Source organism: Pantherophis guttatus, chromosome 15 (assembly GCF_059756535.1).
Source record: "Pantherophis guttatus breed Tessera chromosome 15, ASM5975653v1, whole genome shotgun sequence".
Classification (NCBI taxonomy): domain Eukaryota; kingdom Metazoa; phylum Chordata; class Lepidosauria; order Squamata; family Colubridae; genus Pantherophis; species Pantherophis guttatus.
The window spans coordinates 9,966,504-9,992,343 of record NC_142077.1 but is presented as its reverse complement, the minus strand read 5'-3'; the positions used below and the strand labels follow the sequence as shown (position 1 = coordinate 9,992,343).

General features: G+C 45.5%; 1 protein-coding gene across 1 annotated transcript in view; it reads right to left on the bottom strand.

The window, feature by feature from the left end:
* The window catches only part of IGSF21 (immunoglobin superfamily member 21), a 255,051-nt gene extending 230,143 nt beyond the window's left edge, over positions 1-24,908 (bottom strand). Inside the window, exons 1-3 of the mRNA XM_087879094.1 lie at positions 24,696-24,908; positions 22,488-22,574; positions 19,706-19,807 (exon numbers count right to left, since the gene is read on the bottom strand). Of these exons, the coding sequence (XP_087735220.1) occupies positions 19,706-19,709 (4 nt within the window). The 5' untranslated portion in view covers positions 19,710-19,807; positions 22,488-22,574; positions 24,696-24,908. The remainder of the gene's footprint in view (positions 1-19,705; positions 19,808-22,487; positions 22,575-24,695) is intronic.
* Positions 24,909-25,840: the final 932 nt, after the last annotated feature.

Genomic DNA, 25,840 nt, shown 5'->3' with positions numbered 1-25,840 from the left:
CCTTCTCTTTATTTCCTCTTTTCTCTCCCTGTGTGAAAAAGTGTGGGGGGAAGGGAGTGTCTCATTACATAGATCTTCAAAGGGAAGGCGAGGCACACCAGCAGAGTTTGGGTGAGGAGGCAAAGAGACGGCAATTCAAGGTTTGCAGAAAGTGGGACTCTGGGTTCAGCTTCGAGGCGTAAAACTTGCAAGAACGGCCCACTGCGGTATGAAATTCTCTCCGAGCGTAACGGAGAAGCTACAACTTCGTCAGCATAAAGGCGAAAGTCCCAAGGGTGGACTGGGAGCCATTAGAGCAAGATGCGGTGGCGAGAACGACCAATTCCTTTAACTTAATTGGTACCCGGGCTGGCAGGTGGGGACTGGCACGTGTCCGGATGATCTCAGCACCTTGTAAATGGTGCATCTTCCAGGAAAATTCTTTCCAGGATCTGCAAGCGACGTGCTGCAGTTGCATTTAGGTTAATTCTCGGCATGCCGCTTTGTTTATCTTGTAAAAGGACATGGTTTGCACAGAGACGTAACCTATGGGGTGCTGTCTCTCTCTCTCTCTCTCTCTCTCTCTCCCTCTCCCCTCTCATCTTTCCATCTCTCTCCTCTCTCATCTTTTCCTTCCTCTCCTCTCTCTCTCCCTCCCCCTCTCATCTCTCCTCTCCATTCCTCCCTCCATCTCTCCATCGCTCTCCTCCTCCTCATCTCTCCCTCTCTCTCCCTCCCTCTCCCTCTCTCCCCCATCTCTCATCTCTCCCTCTCCCCTCTCTCGCTCCCCCTCCCCTCTCTTCATCTCTCTCTCTCTCCCTCCCCCTTTCATCTTTCTCCCGGGGTGAAATCTAAAATTTGTTACTACCGGTTCTGTGGGCGTGGCTTGGTGAGGGGTAATGTGACTGGGTGGGCGTGGCCAACTTTTTTATTTATTTATTTATTTATTTTTAAAAGCATTTTTTCTACAACCTCTTCGGCCGAAAAAATGCATTGCAGAAAAAAATGCTTTTAAAAGCCTCTGATGATTCCAGCTAAGCCGCGTGATCATTAGAGACTTTTTTTTTTTTACTTTTAAAAGCATTTTTTCGGCTGGAGAGGTTATAGAAAAAATGCTTTTAAAAGTTAAAAAAAAACAGCCTCTGATGATTGCACGGCTCAGCTGGGCATGGGGGGGGGGCAGGGATTTTTGCTACCGGTTCTCCGAACCCCCCGCCATCATTACCGGATCCAGCGATCCAGTCCGAACCGGGAGCATTTCATCCCTGCTTTTTCCTCTCCATTCCTCCCTCCCTCCTTCTCCCTCCCCCTCTCATCTCTCCCTCCCCCTCCCTCTCTCCCTCCCCCCTCTCTCATCTCTCCATCCCTCCCTCCCTCTCCCTCTCTCAAACTCAAGTCCAGGGTCCTGAGAATGACATCAGCCCTGGCCAAAGGACGGACAGTGCTTTTATGCTTCATCCATCACAAAGGAATCCTAAAAAAGGATGCCCAGATGCAGCCAGCCTTTGGTTGAAAGGATTGGACAGAGCTAAAAGGGGCAATAGAGAAAGAGAGGGATGAATAACATTGATGGAAGGAAGGAACAGCTTAGAAATGCAAGGAAGGAGTGATGAAAGAGCAAAGGCAGTACCCTGTTTCCCCAAAAATAAGACCTAGCATACTTTTTCAGGATGTTTGTGATTTAAACCCTATCCCCAAAATAAGCCCCAGTTAAGATCATCAACCAGAGGGATGCATTTAGTACCGGATTTCCCTGAAACTTCCCCATTTTGTCACAGGGCAGGCCACTCTCCACATCTGAAATCTTCCAGGAGAGGATTGCAGCCTCACAAAATGGCTGCAAACTTCAGGGTATCTTCAGGCTGAATTTGTTTGCAAATGGTGACTGGGTGACACCCCACCCCAACCCCCCAGGACGCTACAACCTTCATAAATACATGTCAATCATCCAGTGCCGGAATTTTGATCACATGACCTCAGGGAAGCTGCAATCATCGTAAATGTAAGAACTGCTTATAAGTCACCTTTTTCAGCACTGTCGTAACTTCAAACGGTCGCTAAATTGAGCACGAGTTTTAAGATAATGAGAGAGACTGTTCTTATTCATTGTTCTAAAAGCAAGTGAGGCAGTGGTGAAATTCAATTTTTTTTTACTACCGGTTCTGTGGGCGTGGCTTGGTGGGCATGGCAGGGAAAGGATACTGCAAAATCCCCATTCCCTCCCCACTCCTGGGGGAAGGATATTGCAAAATCCCCATTCCCTCCCCACTCCTGGGTGAAGGATACTGCAAAATCCCCATTCCCTCCCCACTCCAGGGGAAGGATACTGCAAAATCCCCATTCCCTCCCCACTCCAGGGGAAGGATAATGCAAAATCCCCATTCCCTCCCTATTCCTGAGGGAAGGATACTGCAAAATCCCCATTCCCACCCCACTCCTGGGGGAAGGATAATGCAAAATTCCCATTCCCTCCCTATTCCTGAGGGAAGGATACTGCAAAATCCCCATTCCCTCCCCACTCCAGGGGAAGGATACTGCAAAATCCCCATTCCCTCCCCACTCCTGGGTGAAGGATATTGCAAAATCCCCATTCCCTCCCCACTCCAGGGGAAGGATACTGCAAAATCCCTATTCCCTCTCTACTCCAGGGGAAGGATACTGCAAAATCCCTATTCCCTCCCTATTCCTGAGGGAAGGATACTGCAAAATCCCCATTCCCTGCCCACTCCTGGCGGAAGGATATTGCAAAATCTCCATTCCTATCCCACTCTGGGGCCAGCCAGAGGTGCCATTTGCCGGTTGTCCGAACTACTCAAAATTTCCGCTACCGGTTCTCCAGAACCTGCTGGATTTCACCCCTGAAATAAGGAGAGGCAGAGCAGAAGACACCGAAGGTGCAAAGAGTGGCATTTAAAGGACCCACCGGTGCACCCCAAAATCACTGCATCTTCCAATTTGGATATTTTATCCGACAGTATCCCAGCAAACTTTTCCAGATTTTAATTCACCGTTCTCCAGGACTCCGGAACTGAGATTCAAGACATAACAATCGTCGATGACTGATGATCTAGGGTACAAAATATTTGGCGAATCCATGCATTTTAGGCAATTTTTGCAGGCTTTTTGCAGGCTCACTAGATAGCTGTTAACCGATGTTAAAACATCTGAGCAGTGAGCATTTTCTCCCCTTTAGCCAACAGGGAAAAGGCTGACATTTATTTATTTTCATCTTATTACATTTCTTTGCTTGCCCACCTTACCACAGAGTAACTCTGGGCAAGCTTACAAGGTGGATGCCTTTATTTATAGATAGGAAAGATTTACGTCAAGTGAGGAAGTCGAGGAGAATCACTTTTAAAGCATTGATTTTTTTTTTCCAAAAAAAAAAAAAAAAAGAAAGAAAAAGAAAAGGGAGATTATATTTAAGAGCCTGGTGGCACAGTGGACTAAGTGCTGTTAAAGTAGCACTTCGTTGCCAGCTGCCTGCAATTACTGCAAGTTCGAATCTCACCAGGCTCAAGGTTGACTCAGCCTTCCATCCTTCCGAGGTAGGTAAAATGAGGACCCAGATTGTGGGGGGCAATAAGCTGACTTTGTATAAAAAAGAACACCGCTTGGGGGGGGGCGCGAAAGCCTTACTAAGCAGGTATATACAAAAGTATGAAGACAATTGGTTAATACATTGTAAGCCGCCCTGAGTCTCTGGAGAAGGGCGGCATATAAATCGAACTAATAAATAAATAAATAAATATTTGCAAATCCAGCAATCAGGATGACAAAAGAACCCCAAAACGCTTTGCGGCACCCCCGCAACAGCCTTCGTTCTCTTGAGTTTATCCTCTTTTTTTTTTTGCAAATGTCTTTTAAGTGGCAGTTTATTGGCTCGCGGGAGGCTGTAAAACGGGTAAGGCCCGAAGATAAGGTTGAGATAAAACGAATTTCACGACCGACACGTTTTCGCCTTCTCCGTTTCTACACACACACACACAAAATAAATGCTCGGGAGCCGTTATTCTTGGCTGAGCCCTGTGCTTTTATTTCAACCCAAGATGTGCTGACAAAAAAAAAAAAAAAACGCTGCATGCAGATAACTTGCGGTCCAGGCTCCTGAGTTACAATGGAAGGATGCAACGGCTGCCGCAGGCAGGCAGGAAGGAATCCCATTTGCTACTCGCTACCATCCCCGAGTAGTGATTTGCAATCTGCTTGACTATTCTAATTTTGCTCATGTGTGACTGCCGTTTCTTAAACGCAACCAATTGATTCGCTTAGTTAAAATCCTGAGGAGGGGGCTTCGTGTGAATTCCATATTTTTCAATTCCTATTTTTGCAATCGTGAGAACCCTAATGGGGCTGGTGTTAACATCCCCGTCGCATCACGGATTGGTACTTCTAAAAGATGCTGGTTGGTCTCTTGGCGCCTTGGGCTCCACGCCGACACCCTCATGGGTTTTGTAGTCAGCCAGGGCATGTTTTATTCCCGGGGTTTTGAATCCACAAATTAGCTTTCCGCCAATAGAAACAAGATCTTAGGAACTGTAAAAAAAAAAAAGACCCAACCGCAGGCGAAAACTCAACAGTAGAAGTGGATGCAATTCAATTTCTTTCAGAATAGCAGAATAACCGAGGTGGAAGGAACCTTGGAGGTCTTCTAGTCCAACCCCACCCCCATTCAAGCAGAAGACCCTATATCCGTGATGGCGATGCGGAGCCATATTGGTGGGCACGCAAGTGTTGCCCTAGCTCAGCTCCAGCGCACATGCGTGCACCAGCCAACTGATTTTCAGGCCTTCTGGTCCCACCGGAAGTCAGGAAACTGGCTGTTTCCGGCCTCTGGAGGGCCTCCGGGGGGATGGGGAAGGCTGTTTTTGCCCTCCCCAGGCTCCTAGAAAGCCTCTGGAGCCTGGGGAGGGCGAAAAATGGGCCTACTGGGCTGTGTGCCAAAAGCAGGGGGAGTGTGTGTGGGGAGTGTCACATGAGTAGGAGGGCGGGGCGCATTGAATTATGGTTGTGGGCACCCGCCCCCGCGACCCCTGCTTTTGGCATGCAAGGGCAAAAAGGTTAGCCATCACTGCCCTATATCATTCTGGGCAAATCTCTTCTTGAAAACCTCCAGTGATGAAGCACTCACAATTTCTGGAGGCAACTTCTGTTCCATTGATTTAATTGTTCTCGCAGTCAGGAAATTCCTCCTTATAGTGAGAACAATTAATCCGTGGAATAGCTTTTGAGTTTGGTTTCCAAACTCAATCAAGACACACCTGGAGATAGACCTACCTGAGCTTTTAGAAGACGCTAGAAGTCGAAAATAGATTTTGGGCAGACGGGAAGCAAAAGAAGCTTGCCATCTTAAATTGATGAAGAAAGTTTTTGTCCTTCCATCTGGGGAATCGGATTTGGCTTAGATGGCCAGAGAAGGAGGCTGTCTCCAGAGTTCAATTCAATAAGTTTGATTTCAGCAACCAAGTTTCGCCGTGCTCTCAAAACTTTTCTATTTCAGCAAGCTGGCCTGGCCTAACTCCCCTCTTTTAAATTTTTTAAATTTTTTAATTCGTGACTTTATAAATTGGGTGTTTTAATCTGTGTTTCGGCCAAAATATTTAATAATTTTAAGGGATTTTTAATATTTGTATTATCTGTATTTTATCTTGGCTGTTCACCGCCCTGAGTCCTTCGGGAGTAGGGCGGTATAGAAATTTGATTAAATAAAAATAAAAAAAAAGTAACCGAATAGCAGAGTTGGAAGGAGGAGACCCTATACCAGTGATGGCTAACCTTTTTGCCATTGCATGCCAGGAGGCGGGGGGGGTCGCCCGTGTGTGTGCCCACACCTATAATTCTATGTGCTCCAGCCCCCCCCCCCCCACTCCTGGCACATGATGGCCCGGTAGGCCCGTTTTTCTCTCACCTGGCTCCAGAGCCTCTCTAGGAGTCTGGGGAGGGGGGAAATGGCCTTCCCCACTCCCCCGGAGGCCATCCAGAGGCCAGAAACGGCCCGTTTGCCAACTTCCGGTGGGACCGGAAGGCCCGTTTTTTGCTGTCCCCAGCCTCCAGAGCCGCTCTAGGAGTCTGGGGAGGGCGAAAACAGCCTCCCCCATCCCCCCGGAGGCCCTCCGGAGGCCAGAAACAGCCCGTTTGCCAGCAAACGTGCCATTTTCGGCCTCCGGAGGACCTCCGGGGGTGGAAAGGCCATTTTCGCCCTCCCCAGACTCCTAGAGAGGCTCTGGAGCCAGGTGAGAGAGAAAAATGGGCCTTCCCCACCACCCCGATGCCCTCTAGAGGCAGGAAACAACCTGTTTCCCTACTTTTGGTGGGCCCAGAAGGCCCAAAAATCAGAGCGTGCATGCACGCCGGAGCTGAACTCGCGTGCCCACTGATATGGCTATGCGTGCCACAGGTACATCATCACGGCCCTATACCATTCTGGACAAACGACTGTCCAATCTCTTCTTGAAAACCTCCAGTGATGAAACACCCACAATTTCTGGAGGCAACTTCTGTTCCGCTGATCAATTGTTCTCATGGTCAGAAGTATGGGTCTCACAATACAGACTATAGTATAACCAAAGTTGGAAGGACCTTAGAGGTCTTCTAGTCCAACCCCCTACTCAAGCACCTACAACCTCTGGAGGAAAGTCCTTCTTGCTTCTTGTCTTATAACCCCCATCTCTTCTCTGCGGCAGCCCCTCAAATATGGGAACACTGCTAATGTGTCACCCCTAGTCCTTCTTTTCACTAGATTTAGACGTGGCACGTCTAAAGTATCTAAATTTAGAGGTGGCACACGGACTCTTCTCTGTGGGCATGTGCACCATTGCCAGCTGCTCTTCTGGTTTCCAGCTGGTCTTCAGGGCGCCGGAGCACCAGAAAATGGCCTGAATACAGCCCAAAAAATGGCCAAAAAACAGGCAATTTGGGGGCCCTTTTCAGGGTGTTTTTGGCCTGAAAAATGATCTGAAAAACAGCCTGAAAACAGCCCAAAAAAACTGATCTTTGGATTTCAGGCACATGCACGCACACCACCCAGCTGGTCTTCATGTGCGCTGAGGCACTGAAAACCCAAACACCGGCTGGCTGGCACGTGGCATTCCTGTTTTTTGGCTGTTTTTCGGGCCTTTTTCAGGCTGTTTTCAGGCTATTTTTCATGTTGTTTTTCAGGCCGTTTTTCAGGCCATTTTTTGGACCAAAACCAGCCCAAAAACGTCCTGAAAACAGCCTGAAAACAGCCTGATAAATAGCATTTTCAGGCCATTTTCCAGCACTCTGGCGCCTGCGAAGACCAGCTGGCGCAACGGAAACCGGAAGAACAGCTGGCGACAGCGCACGTGCCCACAGAGAGGGATCTGTGTGCCACCTCTGGCACGTGTGCCATAGGTTCGCTGTCATGGCCATAGATGATAGTCACTGCCATTTTCCAGAATCCCTGAGCCAGGGGACCCCGGAAATAATCTCCAATCTTATTTTATTTATTTTTATTTTTCAGATTTCTATACCGCCCTTCTCCTTCCGGACTCAGGGCGGTAAACAGCCAAATATAAAACATTCCTACGCAAAAGTTAAAATAGATTTAAAATAATTAAATAAAATTCGTCCCATAATTTAAAACATTTCAATTAAAATCAATATCAAATTTTAAAACCAACCATAAAATCAGGACAGCCCGGCTAACTGAAAAAACTGAAAAAAGTATCTTCATCTCCCAAGCTTCAACTTATCTCTTACCTATCCCTCTGAAGTTCAAAAATGCAAGATTTATCCAGAACTGGGAATAACTGAGTGGGGGGGGAGGGAAGAGACATCAACCACAGCTGGTCAAGGGAAGATGGCCAGGGTGGGCACGCTTCTAACTTAGAAGAGCAAAAATAGAACCTGGAAATTCATCAACAAGGAAGGCCAAACCTAGCCAGCAACCCTTCACTGATTTAGAAGAACGCTATGTGGTCCTTTCTGTATCCCTCTATGGATCTTTAATGAACCTTTAAGTGAGCTTTTTAAAAAATGGAAAGGGGAAATAAAAAGTCCTCATTAAGGTTTCTGGCAGATTTGATTAGTGGCTCCAAAGAGTTCTAAACAGCTATTTAATTGGCAAATCTAGCTGGCAGCCTATAGGGAAAGAAATGTTCAGGAACACAGAAGAAAGGCATGTTTCCCTCCTTCCCTCTCTCTCCTTCCCTTCCCAACTCTCTCTCCTTCCCTCCTTCCCCCTCCCTCTCTCTCTGCCCATCAATCCTAGGTCCTTTTCAGAAGTCACTCTTCGTTCCGAACAGAATAACACAGTTGGAAGGGACTTTGGAGGTCTTCTATCTAGTCCAATCCTCTGCTCAAGCAGGACAGCCTTTACCATTCCAGATAAATATGGTTGTCCCATATCTTATTTATTTATTTATTTATTTTATTTATTTATTAGATTTCTATAGCGCCCTACTCCCGAAGGACTCAGGGCGGTGCACAGCCAAACAATAAAAACACATACAATACAAAATTTAAAAAATAGAATAAAATCAAATTAAATAATTTTGGCCCCGACAATTTTAAAACCCCAAACTTTTAAAACCAATTTAAAATTGAATATATAAATACTAAAAAATATTTAAAATTTTAAAAATCTTTTATAAAAGAGGGGGAAAATTAGGCCAGGCCGGCCTGGTGAAATAGTAAGGTCTTTAAGGCGCGGCGGAAGGTGCGCAGATCCGGGATCCTCCGTATCTCTGGGGGGAGCTCGTTCCAGATAGTAGGTGCCCCCACAGAGAAGGCTCTCCCCCTGGGGGCCGCCAGTCGGCATTGTTTGGCTGACGGCACCCGGAGGAACCCCTCTCTATGGGAGCGTACCGGCCGGTGGGAGGCTATTGGTGGTAGTAGGCGGTCCCGCAAGTACCCGGGTCCTAAGCCATGGAGCGCTTTAAAGGTGGTAACCAAAACCTTGAAGCGCACCCGGAAGACCACCGGGAGCCAGTGCAGCTCGCGCAGGAGAGGTGTTACATGGGAACGCCATGTCGCTCCCATTACCACCCGCGCGGCCGCACTCTGCGCCAGTTGGAGCCTCCGGGTGCTCCTCAAGGGGAGCCCCATGTAGAGAGCGTTGCAATAGTCCAGGCGGGAGGTGACAAGGGCATGAGTGACCGTGCGTAAAGAGTCCCGATCCAGAAAGGGACGCAACTGGCGAATCAGGCGAACCTGATGAAAAATCCTCCCGGTCACGGCCGTCAAGTGCTCTTCTAAAGACAGCCGTGAGTCCAGGAGGATGCCCAAGTTGCGAGCCCTCTCCGTGGGGGCCAATGATTCGCCCCCAATAGTCAGTGATGGCGTCAACTGACTATATCGGGACGTCGGAAACCACAGCCACTCAGTCTTGGATGGGTTGAGCCTGAGCCTGTTCCTCCCCATCCAGATCCGTACGGCCTCCAGGCACCGGGACATCACTTCAAGGGCATCGTCGGGGTGATCCGGGGTGGAGATGTACAGCTGGGTGTCGTCAGCGTACTGATGGTACTCCACCCCGAAACCACGGATGATCTCGCCCAGCGGCTTCACATAAATGTTGAACAGGAGAGGCGAGAGGACCGACCCTTGCGGCACCCCACATATGAGGGGCCTCGGGGTCGACCTCTGTCCCCCTGTCAACACAGACTGCGACCGGTCAGAGAGAAAGGAGGAGAACCACCGCAACACAGTGCCTCCCACCCCCAACTCTTCCAACCGGTGCAGCATGATACCATGGTCGATGGTATCAAAAGCCGCTGAGAGATCTAACAGGACCAGGACAGAGGAGCACCCCCTGTCCCGAGCCCTCCAGAGATCATCAACCAACGCGACCAATGCCGTTTCCGTGCTGTACCCGGGCCTGAAGCCCGACTGGAACGGATCCAGATACGTCGTTTCATCCAGGTGCTGGGGGAGCTGTTGCGCGACCACACTCTCAACAACCTTCGCAACAAAGCGAAGATTGGAGACCGGACGATAATTTACCAACATTGCCGGGTCCAGGGAAGGCTTCTTGAGGAGAGGCCTCACCACCGCCTCTTTCAAGGCGGCGGGAAAGTCACCCTCACTCAGCGAAGCGTTTATAATCCCCTGGAGCCAGCCTCGTGTCACTTCCCGGGAAGCCAGTACTAACCAGGAAGGACACGGGTCCAATAAACAAGTGGTCGCGTTCAGTCTACCCAGAATCCTGTCCACGTCCTCAGGGGTCACAGGATCAAACTCATCCCAGATAACATTCTCAAGACCTGCCCCTGTCTCTCCCCCTGAGACTACCCAGTCGGAGTCCAAATCTTCCCGAATCTGAGTGATTTTGTCATACAGATACTGAACAAAATCCTCGGCTCTACCCTCCAAGGGTAGAGCCGAGGATTTAAAACCTCCAGTGATAGACCACCCACAACTTCTGAAGGCAACTTCTGTTCCACTGATCAATTGTTCTCAGGAAATTTCTCCTTAGTTTTAGGTTGCTTCTCTCGTTGATTAGTTTCCACCCTTTGGTTCTTGTCCTGCCCTCTCTGGGGCTTTGGAGAATAGGTTGATCCTTGGTGGAAGCCTCTTAGATATTGGAACATGCCTTCCATATACCACGGGACAGAGGAGAAAAGGTTGGGAATGGAGACCGATCACCACCTCAGTTGCATTTCCACGAAGACTGAGAAGAGTTCCCACTTTCTGCATCTTCTACAAACAGCCCACCACATAGACCTTACAGAGGTCCTTTCAAGACCACGTCATGATTCCTTGGTCTTAAGTAAGGTCTTAAATCACAAATTCTAAGGGGTTCATTTTCTTACTGGGACCAAAATGTGATTTAATCTTGTAGACCAGCAGGTGGTAACTTCTTACCCTTACCTCCCCACTCCATATCCACCTGGAAATGTGAAATGATGGAGAGGCCATCGAAGGTAGAGAAGACTGTTGTGAACTAGGCTTACTGAGTCATTACAATACACAATTAGTCCCAAACAAACCTATTTTATTGTAACCGCTGAGAATTACGTTCATTCCCAGCTGAGTCCCAATTAGTTGCAAAACAAGTCCTTCGGAAGAAGTCCTTCGGGATAATCACCAATCTTTATCTTCTTTGACACCCTGCTAACGGCCTTACTTGGCAAAGCTCCACGAAGTTCAGAAACAAACAAGAGATGCCGACTGGAAACAGAGTTAGCAACGTTGCTTTCCTGCAGAAAGGCCCAAGTGCCTTTGTTTCTCTTTTAAGCCTTATGGGAGGGCCCAATCATCTCCTGGCCTTACTCCCGAGTTGTCCCTTTTGCTTTAGCTGCTCTTGCCTTCTGGCAGCTCTACACATGCATGCACTAGGAACAGGCTCCTCCTGTTCCTCTGCCTCTCTGCTGTCCGACTCTGGGGGCTCCGGAGCCCGCGCATCACTCCCAGATGGCCCTGGCCCCATCTCTGCCTCTGATGCAGAGCCCTCGTCCAGGCCTTCCCCAGACTCCAGGACTGTCCCATGTTCCTCCCCAGACTCCTCACTTTCCAACTCCGCTGCCAGTCCCGTAGACAATAACAATAGCTGAAAGAACTGTTGGCTTCGCCCCTTCTGGTATTCCTATCTTTCCGGATTTTAAGGTTCTCCAAGGAGAACATTCAAGCTCCATCCTGCTAATTAATGATGCCAGGGAGTGAAAAAATATCAAGAGTACATTGCTGACTCATGCTCTTAACACAATTGCTTTCCTATAATATTCCGGTCCGATGCAAAGCTTGACATAATTTCCCTACTGAAACACAACTGAAGTGGCTATAAGTTGGTTGCAAGACCAAGACATGGCCGGTAAGAATACAAGTTGGATTCTGAATTCACACACACACACCCAACAATACATACTCTAGAGCAGGGGTCACCAACCTTTCGGACCTCAGGGACCACTAAATAAATCCCACAGACCACTAACATGATCTGCCTAATGACTGGGTGGTTGGGTGTGGCTAGGTGGTCATGTGACTGGGTGGGTGTGGCCAACTCGATGTCACTCACGTCAAGGGATACCTCGCCAGCCTCTACTCACCCCTTCCCTCCCCTGCCCGCCCAGGCTCCTTGGGGTCCCAACAGGAAGCAGTTGTTGGAGCTAAACAGCCGCAAGAAAGAGTTGGCAAAACAGCTGGCTCAGCTCAAATTGGATCTGACCGAGAAGGAGGCTCAGGGCAACGGCTCGCGTGCCCGTATATATGGCTCTGCGTGCCATAGGTTCACCATCATGGATATATATTTTCTTAATAAATAAATAGAAATTGCTAGGATTCTCTCTTACAGGTAAATAATCAGCACCTCTCCGACGGAATAGCTATTTTTCCTGGATGTGTGTTCCATCACTTCAGGGATGAACAGAGACAACCACTCAGCCTTAAATAGTAATGATAAAGAAGCTTTCATAGGCGCCAAACCTATTCTTGCTTACCTGGCAGTTAAGCCCCATGGAACGCCGAGGGACGTATTTCTAAAGGGGCATACATTAATCATAATAACTATGTATCTTAAAAGTATTTCATCCTGAATTTTGGAGCACACCTCTCTTTGCAAAAAAAAACCCCGCAGTCGGCAGGAAAAAGTGGCAGATTTGCTCTCTTCCATCTGTGGCCTTGGGGTGTCCTTTCGGCTCGCCTTCGTTAAGAAAGAGATTGATTAATGCAAAAATTACTCACAGCCCTTCTCCTCACCTTTGATGTGTCTGCGCGTGCCAGGAGAAAAATACAGTACCCACGTTAAGCTTCCGACAAATTAATTCCTTTCCAATGTCGCGTCAGTTGGGCGCGTTTTGTTAAAAAAATAAAAATAATGATGATGCAAATACATCAGAGCATTAATTAATTGTGGGGTTCGTGTTGCATTTGCTGTAGAAAGGTGTTTTTTGTTTCCTGAAATTAACACAATCCTTTTCGGAATACTGGATGTCCTTAGCTGCTGCATTGTCTACATGCTCTATTTTTAATGTTTTTTTTAAAAAAACTGTCTCATTCTAGAAAAGGGAGCAGAGTATATAGAGTGTGAGATGTCATATTGTGTTGGAAGATATTCTACAATTCCTTCTTAAGCCCCGATTTTAGATGTGACTTATTTTACTTTATTTATTTTGTCAAGCATATATAAGGTAACAGGTAAATTACATGGGTAGAACCTGGCTAAAGAGACATACACATAAAACCTACGAAAAAGAAAGAAAAACAAATATTGTACCTTTATAGGGAGGATACATGAGATGAGGGTGTGGCTAACTAATGAGGCCTTATAAGATCTAAGAAATAGATCTATCTTAGTCTCCCAATGGGTGGCAAAGGGTCTGCTGGCTGCCAGAAAAAGGGGGGGGAAAGCCCGGAAACTAGTGAATTGTGATTTCACTGAACTAGGGCTGCATAATATCTTGGTTTACGTCGGTAGAACCTGGCTAAAAAAAAATACACATAAAACTATGAAAAAGAAAGAAAGAATAACAAGTAAATGTATAAACATAATTTGAATACATGAAAAGAGTAAGAGTAAGAGTAAAAAGGAGTATTAGGACAGGGACGGAAGGCACGTTGGGGTGCTTATGCCCAAAACCTTTATAGACCTCTTAGGAATGGGGTGAGGTCAACAGTAGACAGTCTAAGGTTAAAGTTTTGGGGGTTTGGGGAAGAAACTACAGAGTCTGTAGATAGTATCCTTCCCCCAGGAGTGGGGAAGGAATGGGGATTTTGCAGTATTCTTTTCCCAAGAGTGGGGAGGGAATGGGGATTCTGCAGTATCCTTCCCCTGGAGTGGGGAGGGAATGGGGATTTTGCAGTATCCTTCCCCCAGGAGTGGGGAGGGAATGGGGATTTTGCAGTATCCTTTTCCCAGGAGTGGGGAGGGAATGGGGATTTTGCAGTATCCTTTTCCCAGGAGTGGGGAGGGAATGGGGATTTTGCAGTATCCTTTTCCCGGGAGTGGGGTGGGAATGGGGATTTTGCAGTATCCTTCCCCTAGAGTGGGGTGGGAATGGGGATGTTGCAGTAACCTTCCCCTGGAGTGGGGAGGGAATGGGGATTTTGCAGTATCCTTCCCCTGGAATGGGGAGGGAATGGGGATTTTGCAGTATCCTTTTCCCAGGAGTGGGGAGGGAATGGGGATTTTGCAGTATCCTTCCCTGGAGTGGGGTGGGAATGGGGATTTTGCAGAATCCTTCCCCTAGAGTGGGGAGAGAATGGGGATTTTGCAGTATCCTTTCCCCTGGAGTGGGGAGGGAATGGGGATTTTGCAGTATCCTTCCCCTGGAGTGGGATAGGAATGGGGATTTTGCAGTATCCTTCCCCTGCCATGCCCACCAAGCCACACCCACAGAACCGGTAGCATAAAAATTTGGATTTCACCACTGGGCCCATCCACCTGCCTCGGCACTATGCCGGGCATGTTTTTGAGGCCAGGCGCATGTACGGAAGGCAAGTGCACGCACATGGGGTGAACCGGTGGCAAAAATACGTCAAGCCTACCTCTGAAGGAAAGGATATTCTGTCGTAAATACTGTAATCTGCACAGATTAGGTATGCAAATGTTCCTTAAAACTAACACAAATGGCACAAGTTCCTTTTTGAGAAGGAGAAACGCTAAACCTTAATTTTAAAAAAATCCCAGTTTTAACACTTAAGCATAGATCTATATTGTTTGAATGACAGAGGCCGTTTCTAGATTTCATATATATATAAACCAGCAAAATAAAAACAGATTTTGCCACTCAGAGTTCTTGGAAACTATTTGTATTTTTTTTAAAAAAAAAATACTCATAGCCATTATATTATGCAAGCTCAGGTGAGCTGTCTTTATTTGCAGAGTCCAAGGGAAAAAGAAAGGTTAAAATCTCCCATTTTCAGGTCTCCTAAAGCTGGCAGAAAAAGTATAAAAATGAAAAAGCTGATTGTTTTATTATTCTGTTGAGAAGCAACCTCTTTACGCCCAGAGTTGCTGAGAGTCGGGCAGCATGTAAATTTAATAAGTTATTATTATGGTTCACCGCATAGTCAGCCTGATGTTTCAACTGGATTCTTCTTCTTCTTCTTCTTCTTCTTCTTCTTCTTCTTCTTCTTCTTCTTCTTCTTCTTCTTCTTCTTCTTCTTCTTCTTCTTCTTCTTCTTCTTCTTCTTCTTCTTCTTCTTCTTCTTCTTCTTCTTCTTCTTCTTCTTCCTCCTCCTCCTCCTCCTCCTCCTCCTCTTCCTCTTCTTCTTCTTCTATTACTATTATTACTATTACTCTTTTATTCATTAAACATGAAACTCAGTCAACTGGACATTTAAAAATGTATCACAAATATCATTGACTGGCACTGATGGTTGATACGGGTTGCTGCCAGCATCCTAGGTATCAACCAAGTATCTTCTTAAAATATACGATGTTCCGAGTAGCGCAGTTTTTTGCAGTTCTGCTGGTGTTATTGCAGGAAGCTGCAATTTGTTGATGTATCTTATAAAATTCCTGGACATGGTACCAAGTGCCCCGATGACAATGGATATCACTGTTACATTTTTCATCCATAATCGCGTAATTTCGACGGTTAGGTCGCAGTATTTCGTGATTTTTTTCCCAGTTCTTTTTCTTCGACTCTGGCATCTCCTGGTACCGCGATGTCAATAAATTGTAAGTTTCGGTTTTCAACAACTGTGATATCTGGCGTGTTGTGTTCCAAGTGATGAACCGTCTGTATTCGAAAGTCCCACAAGATCTTCACCTTCTCATTTTCTATAACTTTTCCCACTTTATGTTCCCATGACTTTTTGGATACAGGTAATCATATTTTTTTACATAATGACCAGTGGATTAATTTAGCAACTCAATCATGTCTAGCTTTGTAATCAGGTTGCGTGATTTTGCTGCACTCACATATTAAGTGTGAAACAGTTTCAACTTTGTCATTACGAAGTCGGCAGTTTGGATTGTCGGTGGATTTTTGTATCTTTGCTTTCATGGCATTAGTTTGTAGTGCTTGTTCTCGAGCAGAAAGTATTATTATTATTATTTAAATTTTTTATTAAACTTTTTTAAAACAAAAACAAAAAGAAGCTTTAACACTTTTTCTGTTTCAATAGTTTCGCAGCAGTCAAAAATTTCATATTTATACATTTTTTCCTCCCTTATTTCTACTATATTGTTGTGGCCCGTCAGCGGCCTGTGCAACTGGTAGCTGATTCCGACAGCGAGGAGGCTGATGTGGTGCTGCGCCAGCAGCCTGTGCAGCTGGCACTCGAGTCGAACAATGAAGAGGCTGGAGAAGATGTGGTGCCAGAGGCGGGGATTCAGCCAGGGCCTTCAGAACCTCCAGAAGCTCCCATAGGTGAAGAGGAAGAAGAGGAGGAGCCTCTTCTCAATGCACGGGCACACAGAACTGCCAAAAGGCTCCTCAGGAGGAGGTCTCCTCAAGAGTAAGGCTTGGGGCTAATTGGCCACTCCCTTAGCCTATTTAAGGAAAGACGACGACTGAGGCAATTTGCAGGGAACAACTTCGTTCACTCTTCTTCACATCTGGATCTTAGTTCTCTTATCAGTTTCCTGCAAATTGCTTCTGGGCTTTCTGCCAACCATAGTAAGATTGCTATTATTTGAAAGTTAATTAACAGCCTTTGTTTGAAAAAGACTGATTTAATTTAGTAAACTAAGGTTTGTACAGACTATGTGTGTGCTGCGTTCTTTGGGGTCCATAGCTGGGGCAGAACATAAATCTTTTATACATATACTTCTAATATTTATTTATTTATTTACATATATACATAACAATACCCGTGTACACACTTTCATTTCTACAATTTTTATTTCCTCATATTAGCAATTATACTTCAACTCCTATTATTTAACGACCATTATTTAATTTTTCCCTTCCTTTTATCTCTCTCCTCCAACCATTCATACCATTTCTTCCACACTAAGTAATACTCTGTTTCCATTATTATTATTGTTGTTATAGTTATTATTGTTATTATTGTTATTATGGGTTGCTCACTCAGCCAGATGTTTCAATTGGATTTGGCATTTTTATCCACCTATCACTGTTATTATTCAGTAAGAGAAATGCAAAGACAGAGGTAGGGAAATTGTTAAACATTGAGGACTAGAATCTTGGGGGGGGCGGGGGGGGTGATAAGAGAAACCCTGCTGGCTGCAAAGACCCTAAAGTAGCTGCGAGATGATCCTTCTTAAGGCCTTTTCTTTAAAAAAAATCAAAGCGAGGATCCCAGAGAAGCTAGGAAGAGGAGGTCACCCCCAAAACGACAGCCAATAATTTTGCAGATGCTGGCACGGTGCAGCCACCACACAAGATTACATTAAGCCGATGTCATTTCGTGCTGCCTTTCTGCAGAGCGGCGGCTGCTAATGCATTAAGGCACCACTTAAAGGCTAAGCCCCATGCATCTTTCATCTGTATCACTAACACCTCCCCCCCCACCCACCCTCGAATGCACAGCCCGCTAATGTCGTTTCTTGGAAGCGGCCGCAAACCTCTCGCTTTTCCTTTCCGTGGTCTCCCACCAGGGCTCCATCACGTAGAGACGGCCACCTATCTGAGTCCCCAGCAAGGACCCTGTTATTTCCAGAGATGTGGGGTGTGTGTGTGTGGGAGAACCCTGATAAGACGTGCGCTAATGAATAAGAAGTGAGACACGTACCACATCCCCCACACCCCGTTAGAATCTTCCTGGGCCTCCCTTTCAAGACAAGAAGTTTTGGTTGCAATGAACCAGGGGTGGGATTCCCTTCCCTTCCCTACCGGTTCGCACATGTGAGTGCGTGCGCGCCTTCTGCGCATGCTCAGCCTTCTGTGCATGCTCTTTGCTCACGCCCGCACCTTCCATGCATGCGCACCACCTTGAAAATGAGGCTAAATAGGACGGCATTACTCTCCAGGCAGGTGGGCAGAGCCTACTGCAGTCACCGCTACCGATTTGCTCAAACTGGACCGAACCGGCTGAATTCCATCACTGCAATGAATTTGCAGGAATTTGTCTGAAATGGTATATTTGTTTGAAATGGAATATGGTTTGCTGTTTGAGGAGGGTTGGACTAGAACGGGGTACACAACCCTCGGTACATGGACTGGGCACCAGGCTGCAACATGCCAGAAATTGGTCCACGCAAACAAGCGAAGGCCCATCCGCGGGATGCAGGCAGCCTGCGAAACCACACTGCCTCCAGTCCGTGGAGGGACCTCCCCCCCAAGGAACTGGTCCCTGGTACCCAAAAGGTTGAAGGCCTCCAAGGTCTGCTCTCCTGCGGAATCAAACGAGCATGGCTGGACTGCAATTCATCAAGACAACCCCGAATGCAACCTGATCTTTAAAACTCATGTCTTCAAACGTGCCGGTGGGAGGTGCCATCTGTAGAACATCTTGTAAAGATTTTCTTTATATGGTATCGATAGTGTCAGCTTGTAGTTTTCTGTCCATAACTTGTCCCATTTATCCAGTTCTATGCTGTGCCCTATATTTCTTGCCCAGGTTATCATATTTTCTTTCACTATTTCCTCCTCTAATATATATTTTATTAAATATCTGTAAATTTTAGTTATCATTTTCTCATCCCGTACTTTTTAATATTTTATCCAATTCATTTGGTTCCGTTTGAAATCCATAAAATGTTCCCAAATATGTCTCCAATGTGCTGGAAATGCAAGTCACAAAAGGGGTCATATTATCATATCTGGTGGTCTTGCAGAAGGGCGCAACAGTATTGGCAGGAAATCAGGAAAATGATTGAAGAAATAACTAAACAGAAGGTCAAAATGAAACCGGAGTTTTTCTTATTTGGAATGACCACACCACAATATAACAAAGAGATGAGGTATCTTATTATTCACATCTTAACAGCGGCACGTATAGTATACGCTCAAAACTGGAAATCCGAATTACTACCAACAGAAGAAAAAATAATTTCGAAAATAATAGAATGTGCAGAAATGGACAGACTTACAAAAGAATTGCAAGAGAAGGACGATACCGATTACTATTTTGTCTGGCAAAGGTGGTACTCCTGGTTAGAGGGAAAGATAGGACCAATAGACAACACTTTCTGTCAATCTAACCAAGAAACATAGACAATTATGTAAGAGGTAAAATAGAATGATGATGTAGAGAAAAACTTAGAAGGATTTCTAGAAACTTATAAGATGTAGTTGATATTTTCATAAAAAGGAAACCTTGGATATATATAAATGTCTAAATAAGTAAACATTTAAAATATATATGTATAGAAAAGAATAGACGAAATAGAAAATAACCACCGATGCAACAGCTTTCAGAAGTCAGTCAGTGGACTGAGTTAGTGTTGGTCTGTTTTTTCTTTTGTATTGTTTTAATGTACCCATGTTTGTATGTATTTTTGTTTTGTGTTTACCTTAATAAAAAAATAAATAAATAAAAACTCATGTCTTCAAAAAAAACAAAACCCCATTCTTGGCCTCAAAGGATGCATTGCGATCCTACTCACAAAAAAAAAAAAAAAAAGAGGGATAAAACAATCTACGTAGACAAGCGAGGCCTGGCTAGGTCAGCGAATGGTGCAAATAAATGAATAAAAACATATAAATCTGCTTAATAAATAGATAGCTAATAAAACAGTGGAGAGAGTACTGTTTCTTAGGTCGAGGGGCCTGTTTTCATGAACGGATGTTGGAAAAAACAGCTTTCCCTAAAAGGACCCTTTCCAGGTGCATTCAGCTATAACTCCATTGATGGTGATGTTGACCATGTTAATATCTCTGTAAGGTCCCTTAATGCAAAGGGACACACTTACCCATATTCCTTCTCACTCACAGGGGTGAAATCCAGCAGGTTCTGGCAGGTTCCCAGGAGATGCTTTTGACCAGTCTGGAGTTCTCCAAGTTTTGAAACTCTCCTGAAGAAAAATTTGGGACCAACTTAGTTTGTATGAAATGATGATCTTCCAAAACACCTTGTCAGACTTCCAAGTCATACCCCCAACGAAAGAAGACTCCGAATCTGAAGGCTTCCAGGTTTTCCCCACCCAAGTGAAAGAGCAACTCCCTTCCCCTGCACACACATGTCCATCACATGGTCCAATCAATGCCCCGTCCCAACAGGAGATGCTTCCCAGCCACACCCCCTCCAGGTGCAGGGCAGAGTGACCCTGACTCTCGGAGAAAGGAATGTTATTATGACTACATATCTCCCCAGCACCCTACAATCCCTCCTCCCAGTTTCCCACAGCACTAAATGTGGCAGGCCTGAAGATCAAATCAATGCCCAAGATGGCTTCCAGGCCTAACACACCTCTTCTTTCAAAGCTAAAAGGGTCCTTCTAAATTTGGCGGGCAGGAGAGGGTCTTCGTTGGGGAGTTGATGGGATTGTGTTGCCACCTTGACTTTCATCCCTGTGAACCCTCTTTCCATCATCACCCCTCCTCCCTTTATACACATCTGTTCCAGTAGTGAAATCCAAATTTTTTTACTACCGGTTCTGCGGGCGTGACTTGGTGGCTGTGACTTGGTGGCCGTGGCAAGGGAAGGATACTGCAAAATCTCCATTCCCACCCCACTCCAGGGGAAGGATACTGCAAAATCTCCATCCCCACCCCACTCCAGGGGAAGGATACTGCAAAATCCCCATTCCTTTCCCACTCCTGGGGGAAGGATACTGCAAAATCTCCATTCCCTCCCCACTCCTGGGGGAAGGATATTGCAAAATCCCCATTCCCTCCCCACTCCAGGGGAAGGATACTGCAAAATCTCCATTCCCACCCCACTATGGAGCCAGCCAGAGGTGGTATTTGCTGGTTCTCCAAACCACTCAAAATTTCCGCTACCGGTTCTCCAGAACCTGTCAGAACCTGCTGGATTTCACCCCCGATCTGTTCCTGAGATATTCAGCCCAAGAATTTGTGTCCTGCTCCTTCCTGGTTTGAATCTGCGTTGGTTTCATTTTATTTTGCCTTAAAAGGAATGAATCCAGGCAGCCGTCAAAAAGGGGGGGAATCCATAAATCTCATTTGAGAACCAGGTAAGGAGAAAAAGAAAAGGCGTGAAAAGTATTTTTATGTACTCTACACATATACACCACCTTTACTTTTCTGAGTGAGGCTGTGTGGGTTTTTTTCCCTCCTTCCTCCTTTCCCTAAGCAAATTTCCCAAAACAAATTTAAAAGAAAAGTCGCCGAGCAAAAAAAACACAAAACAACACAGTTCAGTGATTCTAACCAAAGACAGACGTGCAGGGTGATATTAAATTCGTTCTCAGCAGAATGAGTTTCATTTCAGCTCTGAATTGGCACAAAATCAAGTTTTGAAGTGTAACCGGTTTCCTCCTCCATCCTCTCCCCCTTCTTGCTCACAACTTCATTCGGACAACCAGCGTGAAAGTTTTAATTTTCTTTGGTTGTACCAACAGTCACTGTTGTCGCAACCCAGTGAAATCTTTATTTTCGCTGGAAAGGGCTGGCAAATCTGGGCACCGAATCCTTTCCCTGCCAGCCTCCTTGTGAGCCAAATCCATAGTCTACGTTAATGCATTTTTTGCGGGGCGGAGGGGAACTAAACATCATCTATTCCTGCTTTTTTTTTGGGATGGATGATAGATAGATAGATAGATAGATAGATAGATAGATAGATAGATAGATAGATAGATAGATAGAGCTATAATATCTCTATCTCTCTCTTTTTTTTTGAAAAAAGTTTTTTATTTTTATTTTTCATCAACATGTTTAAATGTAGTCTTTTATTCATCCTTATACATTGTTTGTTCATCTTCTTCTTTAACTCCCATTAGGTAATTAATTAATTATTTGTTCGGGTCTGCTCTTTTACCATTTCCTTCTTTTCTTTTACTACAACCTTTCCTTTTTCCCTTCCCTTCTTTCTCCTCCTTTCTTTCTTCTTTCCTCATTCCTCCTCTCCTTTCCTTTCCTACTTCCTTTCCTCTTTCCCCTTGGTAAAAGCACGAGTTTTAAGATCATGGCAGAGACTGTTTTTAATTCGTTGCTCTTTAAAAGCCAATGAGGCAGTGGTGAAATCGAAATTTTTTTACTACCGGTTCTGTGGGCGTGGCTTGGTGGGCACGGTGTGGCTTGGTGGGCATGGCAGGGGAAGGATAGTGCGAAATCTCCATTCCCTCCCCACTCCAGGGGGAAGGATACTGCAAAATCTCCTCCCCACTCCAGGGAAAGGATATTGCAAAATCTCCATTCCCTCTCCACTCCAGGGGAAGGATACTGCAAAATCTCCATTCACTCCCCAAACTGGGGCCAGCCAGAGGTGGCATTTGCCAGTTCTCCGAACTACTCAAAATTTCCGCTACCGGTTCTCCAGAACCTGTCAGAACCTGCTAATAGCATCCCTTGATGTAAATGCCCAGCAGTCTGCAAGGGATATAAATCCTTCCATTCCCCACCATCCAGTCAGAGCTGAAGAAGCTTCTTGGATGAGAAGTGAAATGCCTTCAAAGGAAAAAACAAGGAAGTCCGGTTGCCACTTGAAAAATAGTACTTTTGGCACAACCATGACCTGGATGACTGAGAATCCCCACAGATTTCTGTATGGACAATATCTTTTACGGATCTTACCCTGATAATGTTTTCTCTTCGTTCCCTGCCGATGTGCAGACCCCTGCCCGCTCAAGAGATTCTCCCACCTGCATTCATTATCAATATCTAATTAAAAATAAAGGAGAGGGAGAAGGGAGGGAATTAATTAATAGGTTGTAACCATCATCGACCCACTTCTAACCGGAGATTTGAACCATGCAGGACCCCCTACAAGCCTGTGAATTTACGTTGCTGGGTCTCTCAATTAAATTATCTCAATTAAATAATTTATTTATCACATTTAGATACTGCACCGACTCTGGGCGGTGTACCAAGAAGGCATAATAGCCGTATAAATATTATCATCATGATAAGATGAAAACAGGAATTTTCAAGGCAGATTCAAGACTGTCTCAACGAAAAGAGTTTCTTACGGAAGTTCCGCGGTAGAAATTTCCGCTCTCTTGAATCAAAATGATCTACGTCTTTCAAAACACACCGAAGATCCAATTTGCAGGATCCAAAAAACCTTGATGTTTTTAAAGGTGGTTCCGCGTTGTTCTTCCAAATCACGAGATTTGGGAGGTTAGACTCAGAAGGTATCGGTTTGAGAAACTATAAGCGATATTCTCCTTATCTTCAAAGGTTTAAGCCAGGGGTGTCAAACTCGAGTCCATTGAGGGCTGCATCAGGGTTGCATTTGACCTCAGGGAGCCAGGGTGGGCGTGGCCAGCTCGAAGTCACTCCTGTCGGGGGCCCGAGTGTTCTACCAGCGATAACGGGCTCCATTTGCTGCGACGCCCTCCTGCAACCCTCTGCCAGTGAAAACAGAGCTTGGGAGGGCCGCGGGCAGCCCTCCTGAGCTCTGTTTTCATTGGTCAGAGGCACCGTGGGACGGTCCTTCGCTATTTCCAGGGCGGCCCTACAGACCAGATCAGTGGTGAAATCCATTTTGTTTTACTATTGGTTCTGTGGGCGTGGCTTGGTGGGTGTGGCGTGGCGTGGCGTGGTGTGCATGGCAGGAAGGGGAAGGATACTGCAAAATCTCCATTCCCACCCCACACCAGGGGAAGGATACTGCCAAATCTCTATTCCCTCCCCAATCCAGGGGGAAGGATATTGCAAAATCCCCATTCCCTCCCCACTCCAGGCGAAAGATACTGCAAAATTCCACTCCATTCCAGGGGAAGGATACTGCAAAATCTCCATTCCCTCCCCAATCCAGGGGAAGGATATTGCAAAATCCCCATTCCCTCCTCATTCCAGGCGAAGGATACTGCAAAATCTCCATTCCCACCCCACTTCAGGGGAAGGATATTGCAAAATCTCCATTCCCACCCCACTCCTGGGGCCAGCCAGAGGTGGTATTTGCCAGTTCTCTGAACTGCTCAAAATTTCCGCTACCGGTTCTCCAGAACCTGTCAGAACCTGCTAGATTTGGACCCCTGGACCAGATCTAACCACCCTATGGGGCGGATCCAGCTCCTGGGCCTTGAGTTTGACACCCCTGGTTTAAGCTATCTAAACAACATGGCTGCCAGGCCTGACTGTACCATTTGATGGACTTGTGGGTGCTGGGCAGGGACTTGAACTTTCCTTTGGGTGGGGAAACCCTGGAATCGTTCAGATTTGGGTTTTCTTAGATGTGCCAATATGACCTCTCTAATAAAATGTAACTTTGAGGAAACTCAGTTCTCGGAGTTTTCTTTCGTTGGGGGTGTTACTTGGAGCCCTGACATTAGCATTCACAATTTCTATTGTATATTTTATTTTATTTTATAAATACCTCTGTACCCGTCTAATATTTGTATTCTATCACGCCTTGTTTGCATCGTATAATGCAATAAAACAATTCCTACCAGAAAAAAACCATGGCTACCAACCTGCCTTCCATGGAGGACCTGTCTACTGCACGAGTCAAAAAGAGGGCTGTGAAAATATTTACAGACCCCTCACATCCTGGACATAAACTGTTTCAACTCCTACCCTCAAAACGACGCTGTAGAGCACTGTACACAAAAACAACTAGACACAAGGACAGTTTTTTTCCCAAATGCCATCCCTCTGCTAAACAAATAATTCCTTCAACACTGTCAAACTATTCACTAAGTCTGCATTACTATTAATCTTCTCATCGTTCCCACCACCCATCTCCTCCCACGTACAACTGTATGACTGTAATTTTGTTGCTTGTATCCTTACAATTTATATTGACTGTTTCCCTATGACTATCATTAAGTGTTGTACCTTATGATCCTTGATGAACGTATCTTTTCTTTTATGTACACCGAGAACGTATGCACCAAGACAAATTCCTTGTGTGTCCAATCACACTTGGCCAATAAAGAATTCTATTCTATTCTATTCTATTCTATTCTATTCTATTCTATTCTATTCTATTCTATTCTATTCTATTCTATTCTATTCTATTCTATTCTATTCATTCTTGGCTAAAAAAATCTGAAAATATGGGAAGAAGAAACTTAGAGGACTGACTCCAGGGAACAAACCAGAATAAGTCAAAAATAAAAAGCAGGATGAGAATGAGATAATGTCACCTGTCAAGAAAGATCAGGAGAAACAAGGAGAAAACCGACCTGACCTTATTTGAGAATTTTAGACGCTATCTTTTAAGACCGCTTTCATTTCCAGATGATAGCCAAACAAACGTTACGTACTACGCGAGTGGTCTATAAATAATAAACCAAGAACACCAGCCAAAGAACGAGCAAGTTTGAAAAAAGTTTTACCAAAACCACAAAACGATCGATCGCACCAACCACCGAAACGCAGCCACAAGCACTACGAAAAACAAAATTATAAATTGCGTGGTCCCTCGCCATTTAAAGAGCCGCTATCCAAGCGTATTCCTCCCCTTGATAGATGCATCCCATAATATATTCCTACCCCCCATTTTACTCACATTGAGATTTGCATTGATTTTGCCATTAAATGAATGGGGGGGTGGGGGCGCGAGAGGGAAAAATATGAATGTGACTTAGGGAAAAAACAACCCCGCATTAATCTTTCAAGTTTCTTTTTTTTCTCTTCTTGGCCTTCTCTTAATTTGTCTCAGGGCTGCAAGATCCCGTTAATGGTTTTCAAGGAGATTTACAAGCGCTTAGAGGAAGAACGGAGAAGGTTGACCAAGGGACATCAGCAGACTTCTGACTCCAGCGGGAAAGGAAGGTTAGCCAAAGGAAGGGATGCTACATTACTTTCATTTGTGAAACTACGTCTCTCTCTTTCCCAACAGGGTCAACCGGTGGTCTCTTTGTTTGAGGGCATCCAAAATCAATTTCCCTTTTCTAAAACTTGCAGGGCAAGATCAAGACATGCTGAAATGTGTATGTGCATTTTAGGCAGCTGCTGGGGATTCGCAGGGGTTTGGG